The sequence below is a fragment of the Colletes gigas genome, unplaced genomic scaffold, assembly GCF_013123115.1.
Source record: "Colletes gigas isolate AHSC1104 unplaced genomic scaffold, ASM1312311v1 Colletes_gigas_Sc00013, whole genome shotgun sequence".
NCBI lineage: Eukaryota > Metazoa > Arthropoda > Insecta > Hymenoptera > Colletidae > Colletes > Colletes gigas.
In genome coordinates this window covers 759,638-777,453 of record NW_025106642.1, presented here as the reverse complement: position 1 = coordinate 777,453, position 17,816 = coordinate 759,638, and the positions used below count along the sequence as shown (strand labels likewise).

The 17,816-nt window shown below is 44.1% G+C and overlaps 2 protein-coding genes across 4 annotated transcripts; both read left to right on the top strand.

The window, feature by feature from the left end:
- The first annotated feature begins 3,577 nt into the window (after positions 1-3,577).
- Positions 3,578-5,768, top strand: LOC122399467 (trypsin-7-like). The gene is made up of 7 exons (XM_043400165.1): positions 3,578-3,647; positions 4,220-4,326; positions 4,395-4,504; positions 4,603-4,741; positions 4,954-5,067; positions 5,141-5,324; positions 5,641-5,768. The coding sequence occupies exons 1-7, from the start codon at positions 3,578-3,580 to the stop codon at positions 5,742-5,744; spliced, it is 828 nt and encodes a 275-aa protein (XP_043256100.1). The 3' UTR covers positions 5,745-5,768.
- A 7,841-nt stretch (positions 5,769-13,609) lies between these two features.
- Positions 13,610-16,583, top strand: LOC122399453 (trypsin-1-like). 3 transcript variants are annotated; one of them, XM_043400146.1, is made up of 6 exons: positions 13,610-13,745; positions 13,816-13,904; positions 14,071-14,269; positions 15,034-15,147; positions 15,452-15,601; positions 16,323-16,583. In XM_043400146.1, exons 1-6 carry the CDS (start codon positions 13,641-13,643, stop codon positions 16,467-16,469), a joined length of 804 nt encoding a protein of 267 aa, XP_043256081.1. In that variant the 5' UTR covers positions 13,610-13,640; the 3' UTR covers positions 16,470-16,583. The 3 variants fall into 3 exon arrangements, with proteins under 3 accessions (XP_043256081.1, XP_043256082.1, XP_043256080.1); XM_043400147.1 differs by having other exon boundaries at positions 14,035-14,176; XM_043400145.1 differs by having other exon boundaries at positions 14,035-14,269.
- The last annotated feature ends 1,233 nt before the right edge of the window (positions 16,584-17,816 follow it).

Genomic DNA, 17,816 nt, shown 5'->3' with positions numbered 1-17,816 from the left:
CTTGTACTCGGAAATAGAGTATAGTATATACAGAGCATGCTGTAACTCTTACGGGAATTGCTGGATCGGTATTGATAACGCCTTACAGCCAACTTACATTTCAACAATAGATTTCTCGCTAGTTTACTCTTACGTCTCTTTCAATGTTTCCTCCTTTCTGCTATCAATAGTAATTAACACTTTGAAATTTTCTAAATTTAATTATCATTCGATAAACGTGTACATACATATCAATTTCATTAATTCGCTCAGCTTATCGGTAAGCTCTAATAAATTATCGTAATTCACGATGCAAAAGACTTTGCGAGGCGAGTAAATTAGTGTCTTCCAACGATAAACGGTTAATATATTGCTCCAGAGATGAGTGACAGGCAGTATATCATTTTTGTGTTTTAATATCATTTTCGAACGGTTGCAGATCTTTTGATAGCCAGGCTAATGAGACTAAAGTCTTTCCGCCTGTTATGTCGATGTACATAAGATAGAAGCCTGTCACGCGTACAAACGAACTAACTTTATGCTCGTTGAATCAACAAATACCTTTACGGTTTCACTTATTGTCATAATGTTGTCGAACGGTACGAGTAATTCAAATAGCGTTCGATTGGATCGCATGGCGGGCTTCGATTTGATTCGATGATATACATATGTTCATTTCTGAGAATGTTTGGGCAGGTCTAACAAATTGATTGACACAGACTGCGGGGTTAAATGTTTACACTGGATTTCTATATCTAGGTATATGTAGAACTAGAGCCGAGTCGAGTGGGTACAAATATTTACCGTGTGACGTATCAAAGACTTTATCATTGATTGTACACAGAATTTACTTATCTAAAGTCAGTTTGCAAATTACTTTTTAAGCCAAAATAAAGTAACCGTAACAATTGATCGTTGGAAGGCATGTCGTATCTGCTTCTATAAAAATCAGTTCCTAAATAGCAGCGTTTCAAGGAATACGCCAAGAAATACTGGATAGCTCATATACCAAACTGGCCATAAAAGTCTAAATTCCGTGGTACGTAAAGTTTAAACGTGGAAATTATTCAGGTCACTGCGAATATATTTAGTTAACGACCGCTCTGTTGACTACCTCAAGGCACTAACTACTTAACTTAAGACATTAACTCTTTATATACTGAAAGGGAATTACTCGATACTGTGTAGGAAGGAAAGTGCCCTTCCGGGCTCCAATATTCAAACTTTTATTCAAACGAGCAATCGGACTTTTGTACATCGAAGTTTTATTAATTCCGTCGAGCAATCCCGTTTGCAAATTTATAGCGTTATAAAAATGTTTATTCTAGCATTGATTAGGCGTGAAAAATTGAATAGAAATCCGATCGAAAAATGTGACAGCTTTCTTTTTATCGATAGCTCTCCAACGTTTGTTTCTTATCGTGCTTTCATCGACATTTGTTACTGTATTCCTGACTCGAGTCGAGTCTATTGATAAAGGATACGTTGGAATAAAATGCTGATAGCATCTCCCAATGGACGCAACGTTTACAATAGTCTGGATGGAATCAGTTGGCCGTTCAAGGCAATTGATCGAAAGGGTTATCCTCGCTATACAGTTAGGTTGCTCTACCTCATCGTTGTATTTGAAAAAGCAGTCATATAAATTTACATTCAACCAGAATTATGAACATTTCTATTTCTCGTTGATCAAATCATTCAAATCTTGGCGTTTTTGAAAGTTTGTCTGATTTCCAATCAAGAAGGATCTCTTAAATATCGGAACGCGTTGAATTTCGTGTACCTATTTACAATTATAGAGTAGAAGGCAAGTTAAACAGGCGTTTGCCGTACGTAGGGGTTTTAATTCCGTCTACTGACTGAGCGGAACTAAGTTAATTCCGTGTCCATTTGCGTCGTGAAAGAATTCCGCGCGCGTATCGGCGCGGTGGCGTGGCGTCGCGTCGTCGCGTGAGGAATTCCGTATTAAAAGTTTACCTGGTCGTTACGAGGAGCCGCTTGCGGGAAAGAGGAGGAATTCCGTTATGCGACCGAGCCACCAGAAATTCCGCAGTTACGTACGATATCCAGGGTACCGATGCCGCCTCGTTGTCGCCGTAATATAAACTGGACCTTCGTACGATCAACCGAGGAAACCGTGGACCCTTTGTCATCGTACTCCGCCGAGAACCAGGGATGGATCTTGTTCGCCGTTCTACTCGATTTTATTAACCATACTCCGCGGACACGTTTGCAAAACTCCGTCTCTCTCTCTGTTCCCTGTTTGGACATGGCAAGTCGCCGCGTTTAATTGGGAAGATTCCTTTTATTCCCTCGTTTGCAGACCAGTTGCGTTACAGAGGCACCGCTAACTGGCGTTTTCTCGTTTGATCCTATTTACTCCGTTAATCCTAGCACGTTAAGCTATCGTTAAAAGTACGACTAGGATTTGCGGCCGTGGGAAATTGTCGCGCGTGATCGGGGTGACGGGAATAATAATGGTTTTTAGCTATTACGAAAGAACAAACGGTCCGATCCAGATGATACTTAAATATGCGATATGTTGTGTAAAGTTTCCTTATATTTCGTTTAGTGGAACAGCTTCGGATGCACGGAATTTAAATTGCACAAGGAGAGTAACGCTTTATCGTCGGACACGAGCTCTTAATCGACTCGTGACTCAGCGGCGGTCGATCGCTGATAAAAAAAGCATCGAGTCCGCGAGTCGTATCGAGCAGATACGATTATTGAAATTACGGTGAATGGGGGGAGGACGACGTTCATCCAAATTTATCGCGGATTCGCGTCTACGGCGGATTACGAATGCACATTTTACAGGAATTCGAGCGTTCCCAGGCCCGTCCTGTGAAATATTTTCGCGAGGTCCGGTCGGATGAATAGGGACACGCGGGTGGAAACAACCGAATGAAATACGCCAGCGAGTTACGAAAATTGTTGCGATAATTTTTGCTCATCGAGGGGCCGACGATAAAGCGTCGGAAAATTACCATCCGGCCCTCGCGCGCGTCAGTTTCGCGGGCCAACGATGTCACGTCGACCATGTAATTGCAAATTACACCGCATTTGCCTTTGCGATTTTTTTTTTCACGCGGAAACGCGCTGAGCTGATGTTTACGCGGACTCGGCGTCTGATTTTGATCCTCCGTGCTCCCTAATGACTCGTTACAGACCTTGTTGACGAGAACAGAGATTTCCTTTGGGTAGTTATCTTCCCGTTTGTTGCTTCTGCAGTCGTAATCGAATCCATCGTTGCATATTTTGTTTACGATGCATATTTAAAATTGATCCAACTAATCTAGAATTCTAGAAATCCAATATAAATGGATCATCGTATAGTTTATCACCTATTGCGACACGGACGAGCTACCGTTTCCGGTGTTATCTTAATAACCTGAGCCATTTTCTGACCGTACGTGGAAAACAGGTTCCGTGACACGGCGACGATTCAGCCCTTAATGTCACCGCATTAGCGGCATTAGCAGTTTACAGATAAACGGATGAATATAGTGATCGCGGGGTCATGTTGTTTACCTATAAATTACGTGTCCGCGACTTTACAAGAAAACCATTCCCCTCGTTGACCTGAACCATAGTCAAAATGTACGCGTTAACGTTGCTGGTGATACTTGCTTGCTCCACGCTCCATGCTGATTCCACACCAATTTCAAGTAAAGTATACTAAATACATATGTACATCGCGATCAAAGTTTCCGAGGATGAAGATACTGTGTGTGATAAAATAGTTATTTCTATGTTCGTTTAACCCTTTGCACTCGGCTGTCTCCTCTGAAGGGTCATCCAGCAAAGAATTTGAATGAACACTCCAAGGAAACACAACGATATTATTGTTTTAATGTGATTATATAAAAAGAAATGTGTTCACTTGGATATTTACTATATATTTCGTAAGAAGGGTTAATACTAAAGTGCTGCTATTAAAGTGTTAACAATTCGTAAGTGAAAAACGGGGGAGATAGTGGTAGTAGAATCTGAGCGATCGTTTGGCAATCGGTTGGCCGTAGAGACCTTCGAGAATCTCGTTCCAGTTTCTCGATCGAGAGAAACTAGGGCGAGAAACAAGATATTTTCCCCATGGTGGGCACGAAATGTTCCAACGATACCGTGGTTCGCGAACAAACGAGAAAGTAACGTACCAATCACACGCGCCAGTGGCCGTGGAGCGCCAGCAGGGCAGCGCACGAACGCATTAAACATTCCGTCTGATTTGAATGTTGTACAGGCGATTATCGGGAAAGAATCGGCCCGGAGTCAGCAGGATCCTCGAGCTCGCCAGAATCCAGGATTATCGGTGGAGAGAAAGCCACCATAGAGAAATATCCATTTGCGGTTAGTACAACGTGCGATCGATCTTCACAGTCGATTTGGCATTTAGAAAATCGTTGCCTCTCCCGCAGGTCTCGTTGCAGAACAATGGTACGTTTTTCGGCCACGAAGTCGAGCATTTCTGCGGCGGCAGTATAGTCGGGGAAAAGTGGATAATAACGTCAGCGCAGTGCGCTCTCAGGCAAGATTAATATATCGCGTTGTCGGCCGGGTGCCGGTTCCCATGTACGATTGCACGCGGTTCGATACGTTTTTCTTCTGTTCCATGGTTTTTTTCAGGATACGCGTGAAGAGCTTTCACGTGAGGGCTGGCACCGCCAGTTATTACAAGAACGGTGACGTTTACGCTGTTAAAAACGTTCTCAGCCATCCCGCCTTCAGCGAATATAATTACGATTACAACGTCGGCATCGTTGAGGTAAAGATCACTCTGGAAAAATAATCTAACCTTTTTAAAGAAAAAACCCACGTTCACAGACCACTATGAAATAAAAAATCGAGTATGGTATAGTTCTTTTCGCTCTCTGGATACCGTTTACGAATTTCATCAACATTTACTTGAACCGTTCGTTTTGTTTCTTCGTAATTGTGTAAAGTAATGGTACAATATTTTGTTGGCACACCACCTAGCTGTCCGAAAACATCAGATACGACAACACTAAGCAACCGATTAGGCTACCAAAGTTCCATTCAACGATCAGTGACGGTTCCCGTGTCCAAGTCCTCGGTTGGGGAGCGCCCGTGGTAAGAACGATCGGGCAAAATGCCCAGAAACAAGTTATATCTAGTGGCGGAATATCGCAATCGGTCTATCCAGTTACTAGGTCCCATCTCGGATGAACTATTATGCAGCACGATGCAGAAAATTAATAACAACGACTGCCAGGAAGCTAGCGAGGGCGACTTATTAACGAACACGATGTTTTGCGCTTTCTCGAACACTGTTAGCGCCTGCGTCGGGGATTCAGGCTCGCCTCTCGTTTTTAACGGCACGTTGTTCGGTAAGTTTCAATATCATATTCGTGGCTATCGTTAATAATCGTCCTGTGATACTATTCGACCTAAACCACCGCCAGTCGATTAATTATACAGAAGGTATTCTTTTAAACCGATTAACTCTATATTAAATCGATATTGGATTAAAGCGTACGAAAGGCTTGGCTCGATTTTTATATCAAAACTATCTATCTAACGAACACTGTTCGTACTCAAAAACTTATCAGGATATTTAGCTAATTGGTCAAGTTCCTGTTGACACTCTGTCCAACGAATAGAGTAAATTAATTATAAAATAAATATTAATAGAATTCTCCATAGGCGTAGCATCGTGGAGTCGATCCTGTCAGTCGATGTATCCAACCGCTTACACAGCTATATCCGAAGTGAGAGACTGGATCACCGAAATTACTGGTATAGCTTGATCATCCGAGCACCACGATACGAACGACACGTAGCATAGTTTATAAATTATTTAGCCCAATGTCCGTATTGGCACATTCGATTATGTCCCTTGCAATGCTCGCCAAGCATTCTGAATTTTATTTGACGCAGCGTATCGCCTTAAATTTAATAATATTCCATGTTAAACACACCTATTAAAACGAAATGTTTAATAAATGTTTCTATCTATACGTATCTGATACATATTTATCTTTTTAACGTTGCTTTGTCGAGGGAAATCTTTACGTGGCTTTTCTTTCCTTGGGAAAATTCCTACACTTTTCCACAGGTCTTTTCTACAAGAATTAATTCGGTAGATATTTAAAAGCACGGTAGATGTTAGCGAGTAAAGAGTTGTATTTACGAAAAAGGGTACGACGCGACGTCGAAGATAGGATGTTTCGACTTCCTATGCCGTACAACGAAAATATCGATAGTCTGATACCTTCCCGACGAGAAAAACCGATAGAAATCCGTATAAGCCAGGGGAAAAGTACTTCCCCCCGGCAACGCAACGTTGCGCAGAGAGAAAATGTTTAATTTCGAGGCTCCTCGAGACGTCGCGCCATGAACTGATAGCTTTCGACTGGCCGTTGCAATAATCCTATTAAACCGCAGACGCGATCCAATAACTTTTCTGTCATTGGCTGCTCGCACCGTCCTCCATTCGGCTGTTATTTTTATTCCGCTGCGCCGCGGTTTATATTCGCCCGGGAAACAGACACACGTATTACTGAAACGAATTAACACGCGAATGTCGCGTATTTCTTCTTTTATATGCAACCAAAGTGACGTTTCAATTAACGATTCGTTAGAAGAAAAACGACCAACGCGAGGATCTAAGGGATCGCGTACAGCTGGACACTTGGAAGTTGAGAAGGCCCGATTTTATGAATGGCTTTTCGTTAAATTAGTCGAATTATTTTCATTTCTTTCGCAAATAAACATTCATATCAGAATAGATATTTTGAAATGAAGACTGCGACACGTTGTATAGATTCGCAATGTACCGTGTTCGAATCGTTTCGCTCAGCGCTTCGATCCAATAGTCGGCATTCTGCCGCGACATGACGCATTTCCGACCATGCATCGCATCGGTTTAATCCAAAATCCGCGGCTACGATTCAATAAACTTTCCTACACTGGCACGCATTTACGACCGCCATTCGCGGAAGCTCGTTCCGCTGTTTCCTCGTCGCGGGGAAATAATAGTACAAAGGAGACATCCAATATCTCGTTTAAGCGCGGTAGCACAAAGATGTCAAAGATGAGAAACTCTTGATATTGAGTTAACCTTAATGCACTGGTAATGTCGTTCCGACTACTGCGACAAAGTTATTACGCCCTAATGTCGTAACGCGTATTACGCAGACGTTAGCACTCAGAGGGAACGTATAGAAGACCGTTTTGCCATTTCCGCGGATCCCTAAGAACTGTGCAACCACTGAAAAATACGCATTAAACCGGGAAACATTCCGCGCCCGGATCAGACAATTCGAAAGTTTCTGCCGAGGCATAAAAAAAATTCTTTGAAAAAGATAGCACAGAGTGTACAAGTATGAAAGGAAATCTCGTTCGGAAGATCGAGATTTTTAAGACTCGTCGGTCGTGATCAACATAGATTTGCCAGGAAAAAACTTGTAAAGAATAAAAAGTTTGTACATCGGGTAGAAGAGTGGTACGGAAAGACCAAATGGAAAGATAGCAGGGAGTAGGGAAGAAAATAGCCAGGGAAACCGGCTTTATCGCGAGTCTACGACAGAGGAAAAGAAGTTTCTCGACGAGCAATGAAGCCAAAATTTCTTCTCGCGGCGGCTCGATTAACCCCCGGGGAGGCGGAGGGTTGATAATCACCTCGAGGAAACAGGTTGCGCGCCACCCCTTCGCAGTCGGGCAGAACATATCAGAATGCGGGGTGTCGCAAGAAGCCACCGACATTGGGATGCTTATTGCGACTATTTGGCAAGATCCTTGGCAATATTAGCGTTGCTCCGAGCTTGGTGGTTATCCGAGACCTGGAACACATTCCGTCGGGCTCTTTTCGGTACGTTAGAAACTTAATAATATAAAAGGAAGGAACGAGCACGGTGGAACACACGTACAGGGTGGAAGGAGCTGGGCTCGCCGCGATGCCGTTGTTTCGAACGAAGAAATAAAAAGAGTCCACGCTGGGAGGACCCCGGTACACGCTCGAGATTCTATCAGTATTTTCTCGACCGCGTCCAAGACTCCCTGGACTCTGTAATTATTGTTTGCTCGCGGGGAGTGCGGCACGGAATGGATTCGCTATCCCGCCTCGTGCTTTATCTTTATCGAGTCGATCGAACGATACAACGATATACAACTCTCGATATTTGTTTCGCGATACTTGGGCTCGAGCCTCGAAGATAGACGGAACGAAGTTCGTTAAAACAGTTTGCGTACTCGTTTACGAAATATTAAATTTAACTGGAGAGATCTTGTGGACGAACTAATTTGATAGCAGCGAGACACGAATACTTTTCCTTCCCGTACGTATCTATCAGGGTTAATATTCACCAGCAAGGCAACTGGTTACCTGTGATTTTTCTTTCTGACGCGGATCGCGTTGCTAACGCGTTAGTAGGTGATACCTATGCGGGAAATCCTTGTTATTTACAGGGAAATCCAGTGGTAACGTTGGTTCCGCGGGTACTCTGTTCGAGATTTGCAAACACTCAGCGAGGCGGAACGACCAATATAAATGTACCGAGTCGCTGAATGGAGCGGAGGTTGTCTACTTTGTTTCACCGTCGTGTGGCCGTTTTTCTTGCTTCGCGTCGTTTAACGGGACGGCGCGGCGCGGCGTCGCGCGCGACAACGCTAACGAAAATTTAAAAGCGTTATCAGACGAAACGCTCGCGAGTTCTGAGACCGGGCGGACACTCGTTTAAAAGACCGGTCCGCCGCGTCGCGTCGTGACAAATTTCTGATTTGCAACTCCGTCTTGGCGGCCATTTGTCCCCGAGCAGCGCTGTAAAATTTAACAACTGACGAATGGGACGCATTACTTAAGATTACCTTACCTCGCTTCTTTCTAAGGACTCTAAGGCTGTTTGCGGCGCGCTCCGGCGTCCTAACTTTTCGAATCGTTTCCCCCGGTCGTATTCGCGACCCACTTTACGATTAATTCGGACGGAGACAAGAACGATCTCGTCAGCCGGAAAACGGAAGCGATCGAGCGACAAAACCGTCCGCCGAAGCTTGAATATTTATAGAAACACGATCAAGCGTTTAACTACCTAACTTCTCAAAGGGAAGTTGGCTTATGTAATACTTGCAACTGCAATTTTTGTATTTCCATTGTGAATTACCGAACGATGGAGTATTTTTCTGCCATTTTCGCAGCGAAAGAAGATCACGATTTTTTGTCGAACAATGGAATACTGTTATTTCACGTTCCGTTGTTCAGTTTTTAAAATCTGCCTGCCATACGAATTCCCTTGTATAAGTCCCTGGCGCGGCGTAGCAAATCGCGAAACGTTCCGTCCCCGGAATCAATGTCTACATTAATGCGACGAAGGGAGCCGATGCAATATGTATTTTGATACATAAATCATAAGCACGGTATTAAAACTGGGAGGCGGACGCGTGGCGGATCCATCGGCGAATTTCCTCGTATCGGGCCGCGTTTCAAATCCATCGAGAAAAGGTTGAATCCTAACGTAGTATGAAAAGCAGCTAGGCAGCGCGTACAACCGGAGCGGGCGATATTTTCAATCCGGCGACCTTGCGCATAATGTTTCAGCCATCGATTCTTAATATCCGTATCGGAGGGCGAAGAAACACGAATATCGGAGTCGGGGATAGAAATTTAGTGAAACGGTCACGACCGAAGGAACAACGTCGAACCGTTTCCCTTTGCAAATGCACACGACCGGAACGATTAGGCGAAATATTCTAATACTATGGGTTTGCGAATGTCTAAGAAAGTCGAGCTTGGACTATGTGTCGCGTGATCAGCGGTTGTTTTCAATGAACGAGCACGCTTTGGGGAAGGAAGAACAGGGTCTTCTAATAGCACTAAATCAGACGCGAAAGAAACTTTTTAACGTAGAAAAATCGAAACTCGAACCTCTGTTTCTATCAATAGATCAATCTCAAGGTTCAGCAACGTTTATCTTGTATAATTTTCACCTCTTCGAGGGTAAAATGCTTTGCACGAAGTAAACTAAAGTTAAAAGTGACGTTGACCGAAACGAGAAAATAATAATATAGAAAGAAAGAGCCATAATTGTTACGTAAGATCGTGTCTGAGGCGATATCCGACGCGCGGTAGGAACGTACAAACAGTATGCAAGGACACTTTGTGCGCCGTTAAGCAACGATTCGGCCCACCCTCGAAATTTCGGATTCCGCGATTCATGTACGTATACCTAGGAATACGATCGCGGAGGATTGGAGCAAAGCTCCCCGACGCGACGGCACTATGTGCAAATAATCCCAGCAGGCCCCGACGTTCCGTCTTCTGCTATCTGGCTCCTTCTATTCCGCTTCGACGATCCTGGCAAAACCGAGCCGTTTGGCGGCTCCTGTCGCGCGTGACGAGCCCACAGACGGGATTCCATTTCGTCCCGTCGCGCTATTCCTCCTGCTTAGCTGCCGGAAATATGACGCGAGACTCGGGAATATTAAGTATCAGCCGACCCGAGTCCATCCTGGGTTAAAAGAGTTCACCATTAACGTGACGGAGAACCTAAGTGGCTTGGCACGAATCGCATATCTGGAATTGACTCCGCCAATACCTTGAATCATTCGACTTTAGTTCGTTAATACCGACAATCGACCGAGTAACTATAATTTTCAGAGCTTGAAATATAGCGAAGAATGTTTAGTTACCAAAGGTGTAAAATCCCTGACAGTTTCAGCGTTAAATGTCTCGTAAATTATTAATCGTCTCTATTAAGATTTTCCGATTAAAACACGAGCCTCACACTCGCTTATATCTCCTTGTTGATGTTAAGCTCTCGATACTCGGCTTATCCGCTACTTTGATCGCGTTTCGGACTAAATGAACGTAGCTCGATAACAATACATCTGTTACAAGCTCCAGAAAACCATTAGACGCGACTCAGCACGAAACGAGGAGGAATTATCGAAAAATGATTGGTTACCCAGCGAGCGAAAAAATAACGAGGCGTTCATGAATCGATCGTTTTCGCGTACGAGCGATAAAACGGCGCGACAAACTTTCCGCTTCCGTGTAACAGTTACCATGACGAAGAAGCGATAAATCAGAAGGGAAACGTAACGCGAAACGCGAAACGCGAAACGAGAAAAGAACTGTGAGCGTGTCGAGCGTGGGGTGAAAGGAGTCGCGCCGAGGGAAATAGTAAGTCTACGGGGGTCGCGGTGCTCGCAGAAGTGGACGAAAAGTTTCGCGAAAACAATGACGAAATAAAACGCGGTAACATATGTAACCACGTTGCACCGGGAGCCTTAGGCAGTCGTCTTTCCTTGTCGCCTCTACGTGAACGTTTTCCAACGACTCGCTTTTATGCACTGCGCGATCCCGGAATGTTGCTAGCGACGGCGGTGTATAGAAATTGTAAGTAAAATGTTCCAGCGGCGCACGAGAGTAGAATGGCTGAAAAGATCCAAAGTCAACTTTCAAGGTAATTCGTAACTGAAAATACTCCCTTAAATTCAGTTTTCGTGACGGTAAAACGTGCACGTCGTTCCCTGTCCTATACCAAACTGTCAAGGGACGAGCATTATCCTACATTCTGCTCTTCCGAGCGAATCTATTGGAATTTCTCAAACTTTTTAACATTTCCTCGTAACAACGCGTTCCAGTCGTTTGTTTACCCTGACTCTGTCCAACTTCCAAGTTACGTGTACCCATCGATCTTTATATTTTATTCTTTAACGCGTTTGACGGTTCGATTCTCGGTAATTGCGGTTAATTACGCAGGCTCAACGTTTGACAGGCAACGAGAGAGTAGCTTCGTCGCGAGGATTCAATGCGTCTGTTGGCTTCTTTGCACCATAGATGATTAAAACGACTAGTAGACAATGCAGCTGCTAGCGCCGTGCTCTATAACAATACGTTATTGTAAGTACAACGACGTTCGTTACATCGGTCCCTGGGGGCAATCTTCTTTTGTGCGTCTGTCTCGCGCGTTCTCACACAACGGAAGTATTCGAAAATTCTCGTTACAGCCGAACAAACAACTTTATACCTTATTAGAGATCAGGCGGATCTCTAATCCGGAAGTACTCGTTAACGGATTACCAAAATAGTAGATCTTTATTTGTCGCGTCTACTTGTTTCTATTCGAAAACGAATGGCTAAATGTTCGTTGATCGACTATTGGCGCATCTTTAACAACGAAAACGTAAGAGGAGGTGCGCGAGCTTTTCCTGTGTATACCCGCGTGTTAAGCCGTTCGTACAGCGCGTCGCGGTACAAACCAAGTATTAGTAGTTGGAAATTTCCAAGAGATTACAACGAATTAAGCCGAGAGGAAGGCGCAGCTACTCGCGAAACATCCGACCGGACCAAATAACCGGCTGTTATTTCGCGAAAACGGTTTCGAATAAAAGTGACCAATTTGGACGGAATTACTGGTCGTTTTGTCTTGGAAATGTACATATCGCGAAAGCACAATCTGATCTCTTGATCATCGTCGCGTCGTGTCGCTTAGGAATGAGCTGACAGCAACCAAAACACAGTTGATCAAGAGCTAGTTGGATTTAAAATGGTAATTTTCGTGGGATTGCACGCTATGGGTTTATTTCTGGATCACTTTCAACTCGCCGCCTCTAATGCCGCCTTATTTTCATTGCGTTCGGTCGAGTGCATCATAAATAATACAGGTTGCTTGTTTTGCGAGCCGCATGCATCACATTCATAATATACTTGAGATACATAGGTATGTGCCTCGTATATCCGGCGGTACACTATCATATAATTTTAACGGTGCAGCGTAGCCTTTTACGTTTACGAGAGTCGTTTGGCATAGCATTAATTCCGGCGCGGCAGCGCGTTTCGAAACACGTGTCCGTTTTAAAAGCTACAGGCGAGCGCGTTCGTCGCCTAGGCTATTCGCGGGCGTTTCGTCCGCGGCGTACGACACGAATCGATAGCGGAAAGCGACAAGATACGCGCTCGTAAAGTACGATCATTGAATAAATTGTCTCCGACTTTCCTTTTATTTTTATTCCCGTTTTTGTTTCGCAGGCTTTATCGAGCGCGACAAGATTTGCAAGTGTTTGCGTGCACGTGACCAAAGGCAACAGCGACAGAATAAAAAAAATAAACAATACGCTTTACGAGTAGCGAATGGTGCACCCATAGTTTGTCGTTGTTTCGATTGTTCTATTGCCGGCCGGCATTCATTTATCGCCAAGTGATCGAAATTGTTTTGCCAGTCCGTTGCTGTGTTTGCGGATCTTGGACGTTGAGTCGACAGTGTTACCAAATTTACACACCTATTTGTAATCTCTCGCGACAGATACCTATCGCTAGTTGTCGCAAACAGCGATCGATTACAGATACGCGATATCTATTATATTCACGGAATTAATTATTTTTTATTAAATACCGATCTCAGGTACACGTACGCTACAATGTACGTTGGATATAGATAAGTTTGTCACTCGACCGAGCAAGAAAAATATCCATTCGTTTAATCCGACGATTATTTATTATTTCACAAATGTCGTTCTTCCTCTTTCTGACCGCATTTCCGTTCGCGGTGTCGCGGGACACGGCTGTCGAAGCTTCGGCCGGAAACGCGATTATTTCTGTCCGATGTCGACATCTGTCCACCTTATCAGTTCCGCGTCTGAGCTTTGATTAGACCGATTTCGACGCGAACCTGGACAGTAAGTTGCCAGACTGTTTACGTAGAAACATGTTACCGTTGGTGCTTTTGATCGCGTCGCTCGCGTTCGCGAGCTGCTACGAGCCGCGAATAATTGGAGGATCCGAAACGACCATCGAGAAGTATCCGTATCAGGTAAACCAGCCGCGTTGCAACAACTATCTATCGATAACTACCAACAACAAAGTAAACGTTTCTGCGTCAGGTGTCTATTCACTACAACGGGGTGTTGAAATGCGGGGGCTCCGTAATTAGCCAAAACTGGGTGCTAACGGCGGCGCATTGTGTCTACGGGTACGTGTTGATTGAGTTATGGAACAACGCGGTACCGAGTAGATAATTTATTAATTACCGGAGACGCGGAATTGGTGGTTTGTAGCCGGCTTTGTACGGAGATACGAGGTTAATTGCGATTATCTTGCAGGGAGAACCCCACCCTTTTCCAAATTCGCATCCAAAGCACTTACAGTAACAAGGGAGGTACGCTGATTACCGGCATCAAGAACACGATTTACCACGAACTTTACGACAACGAGTCCCTCGAATACGATGTCGCCTTGATACAGGTACGAGTATGCCAGACTTTATTCCGTACAGGTATAAAAGAAATAAAAAAGGATCGAAAATCGAGTAGAGACTGTTCATTCGTAACTCGAAAGGTATAGGATACTTCTACACGTATTTTTGAAATACCCTGTATACATATTATATCTAGCTATATTATCATCCGTGAACATGAAATAAAATTTCGTCATACGGGGCTTTGATTTCGAGATAAACGACTCGGAAAATCGATCTGGTACGCGTGCAATAGAGTACGACACAGACATCATTCATTCGACTTATTTAAAGAAAATTTCTGTTCCCAGTAAGCTTATATTTTAACCACGCAAAAATATAAATAAATTCTAATAGTAGGATTTTTGTTTAAAGATATAGCTCCGATATTGGTAAAAATTAGATTTATTGGATTCGATCGACTAATAAATACAACTCGATAAACCGGATAAGATAAATATTATCAGTTTTAAATTCCTATAACAATGACAATTTACGTTACGGATCGTTACGTTATTGTTATTATTCTTCATTAATGTTTAATCTCGGGGACTATTATCTGCTCGGTTTTACTTTGCGGACGTCGCTTCGCTAATTGTAAGATTGCGTGTGTGCAGAAAAACGAGCGTCGTCCAAAGTGCGCAAACACTTACGGGTAGTTTTTGCTTTTCAAGAACACTCCCGCGAGCACATAACAGAAAAAGCTGTCTGCAGGATTGTACGCGGCAAACGCTCGTGCAACAAACCGTGTTTCGTACTCGGAGTAATTTCTTTTTTTAAAGACCACTCGAATGCAGCTGCATTAACATACATGTATGTTAAATTGTCGCGTTCGAGGCTACAAACAGCGATTCGTTTTCTGCAGTTACCGTCACCGATAAAGGAAAGTGCGACCGCGAAGAGCATCGCTCTTCCACCGCCCGGGGCTACCGTGATGACCGGAAGCAAAGCGCTGGTGACAGGATGGGGCCTAACGAAGGCAAGTGTTTTCTTTTTTTGTTGACCGCGCGTATCGTTTTGACAGCTGTTGCATAGGTAAACCGTGTTTGACGGTGGCTCGATGCTTCTGTCAACGGTGACGTTCGTCGAGACTGATTACTGATTACCCACCGCTGAACTCGCGCAAACATTAAGGTTTTGTTTGTCGATCGGTCGACAATGTTCGGTCGTCACGGCAAACATTCGTCGCGGCGTTTGCTGTACTCTGGGAGCTCGTTGTGCAGCTCGTGGACGATGCAGCTCGAAATCGCCTCGCCACTTGCATAATGCCCAGTCACTTGCAGGCAGGCGGCTCGATGTCGAACACGCTGAAAGTCCTAACGGCGCCCGTCGTCGATCAAGACACTTGCAAGAAGATCTACGCGGTTCAGCATTACCTGACCAAGGAGATGCTGTGCGCCGGCACGATGATCGGCGGCCAGGACACCTGTCTGGTAAACATATTCGATATACTATATTCACCTTGTTCTCCCAACGGAGAAATTTTGTCGAAACTCGGGAATTTCTTTATTCGATACCTGCTGTTACTATGGAAATTCTTTGACACCACGCTACCAACGAGTATTTCAATATTTCGAGTCAATTTTTTCTTCCTTGTTTTGCACGGTGCAACTCTGTTTGGTTTTCAATTCTTTAAAAAAAAAAAAACAATCGCTTTTGAACGCGATGGCCCTTTTAGCACTGTGAAAAACGTGTAAAAAGCGACCAAGTGGATTCACGGAAGAAGGTTAAAATGCACCGACTACACGGTCGGCCGTGCCTCTCAAAAAATATTCATATATCCGTTATTTTGTCGAGCTAGATGGAAAATATTTATGCAACTTTCTGCAGCGGTGTAACCTCTTAAGATAGCAGTATGAAATGGAAATTAACGATTCAGTGATTTTTTCCACGAGTATCGGTTTCTCTGTTCGATTTTAACGTTGAAATTGAGCAACCGAGCTGGTGAATACTTTCGTTTCCGACACGATGGCCAAATTTTCGTTGGCTCGTTTCGTTGTCTGACAAACGAAATTATTCAGCCGTAGCCGTCGCGTTCTCGCCACGGCGCCGCGTCGCGTCGGTGTACTTTTAATATCGCGCTATTGATTCTCGTAACAACGCGACGCGACGGTTGAAATTTAGAAAAGGTTATTTGCACGTGACGACACACAGGGTGACTCTGGAGGTCCGCTGGTATACAACGGTGTTCAAATTGGTATCGTGTCCTGGGGCTTCGAATGCGCGAGACCTGGATATCCCGGAGTGTACACGCGAGTGTCTGCCGTACGATCTTGGATAACGAAGCATGCCAACGTGTAAAATTAATATCTCTCCGCGCATACAACATCGCGCGGAGATTAATTTTTACCCATACGCGATAAACCCGCAGCCCCGTTCAAATGGAAGGAAACACCGACAGAAATTCAGCATTTGCACCACTTACTCCGGAATTTTACAAATAATTTCAATATGTAGTTTTCTTTGTACTCGAAGTAAAGTTTCTGCATCTAATCGTTTTGTAATACACATTTTTTGACAAATAAATATACCTGTGAATTGTACCTGTATCAATCCCAACGTGCATGGCAGCGATTGCGTTTTACCTGAGCCGCGCAATTTTAAATACTGGCCAAGCGTATCGATGACCGTTCTCCAGGTTGCGTCGCTATTTTAACTAATAAAAATCGCTTCCTGCAACGTTGAATTCGTTCGGACTTTCTCGTTGAAAACGACAAGAATTTCAATTACCAAACTCGATAGTTTTTACCGATACCTTTTTCTTCGAACATAATTAGCGTTTGTTTCACAGTAAATGAGAAGAACTCTTTCGACCGTCGTTAGCTGTTCTCATTGGAACGTGTAAGGTGAAAACTGTTTTTTAAAAAGTTTCATAGCTTGTGCGTTTGAACCGGGAGCTGTTTAAAAGTTTGAAAACCTCGAACCCTAGTTACATGGAATCGGATGGATTTTGGTGCGTTGAACGATCGTTCTTTTCGTGGTCCAAGTGTATACGGGTCGACGCAACAGCACGAATAGCAAGAGACGTCCGACGCATACAGGGCGCGCGGTGGGTGGTGGGTGGTGGGCGTTTGGCGGTAGGAGCTCGATGAAAGAGCTACCTGTTCGCCGTGAAGCTCGCTAATGAAAAGGCGTCCTCTAGACTATACACATATACACACGTACAGAGACAGAGTGCACAGGACAGAAACTCCTCGACCGACGTTTCACCGTTCTCGTCTTCTCTCGTCTGAACACGGTCGCTCGTCATCGAATTATTATTTTTACCGTCGACTCGGACGTGCCCGGGTTTTCGTCGATGAGACGTCCTATGAACGGTACTCCAGCATCGTACAGGTGGCTGGCTCGTAAAGGGCGACAGAGAATGAGCGTCGTTATCGCACGTGCCGACTCCGATCGGAATTAAGAGTGTTTTGTTCGATCATTTGATCCTCGCTTCGGTGTTACGAAATTATGTATAGCTGGAGGAAGATTTGAAGATTTCAGAACTACCATTAAACCGAAACCTCGCCTCGTACTAACGAGCTTTTGATTTCCGTGTTTTGGAATTTTATAACTAATGACTCTCTCCATATATATATATATATATATATATATATACATATATATATATTGTAAATGGGACATTTATTTGCAGAAAGTGCCTAC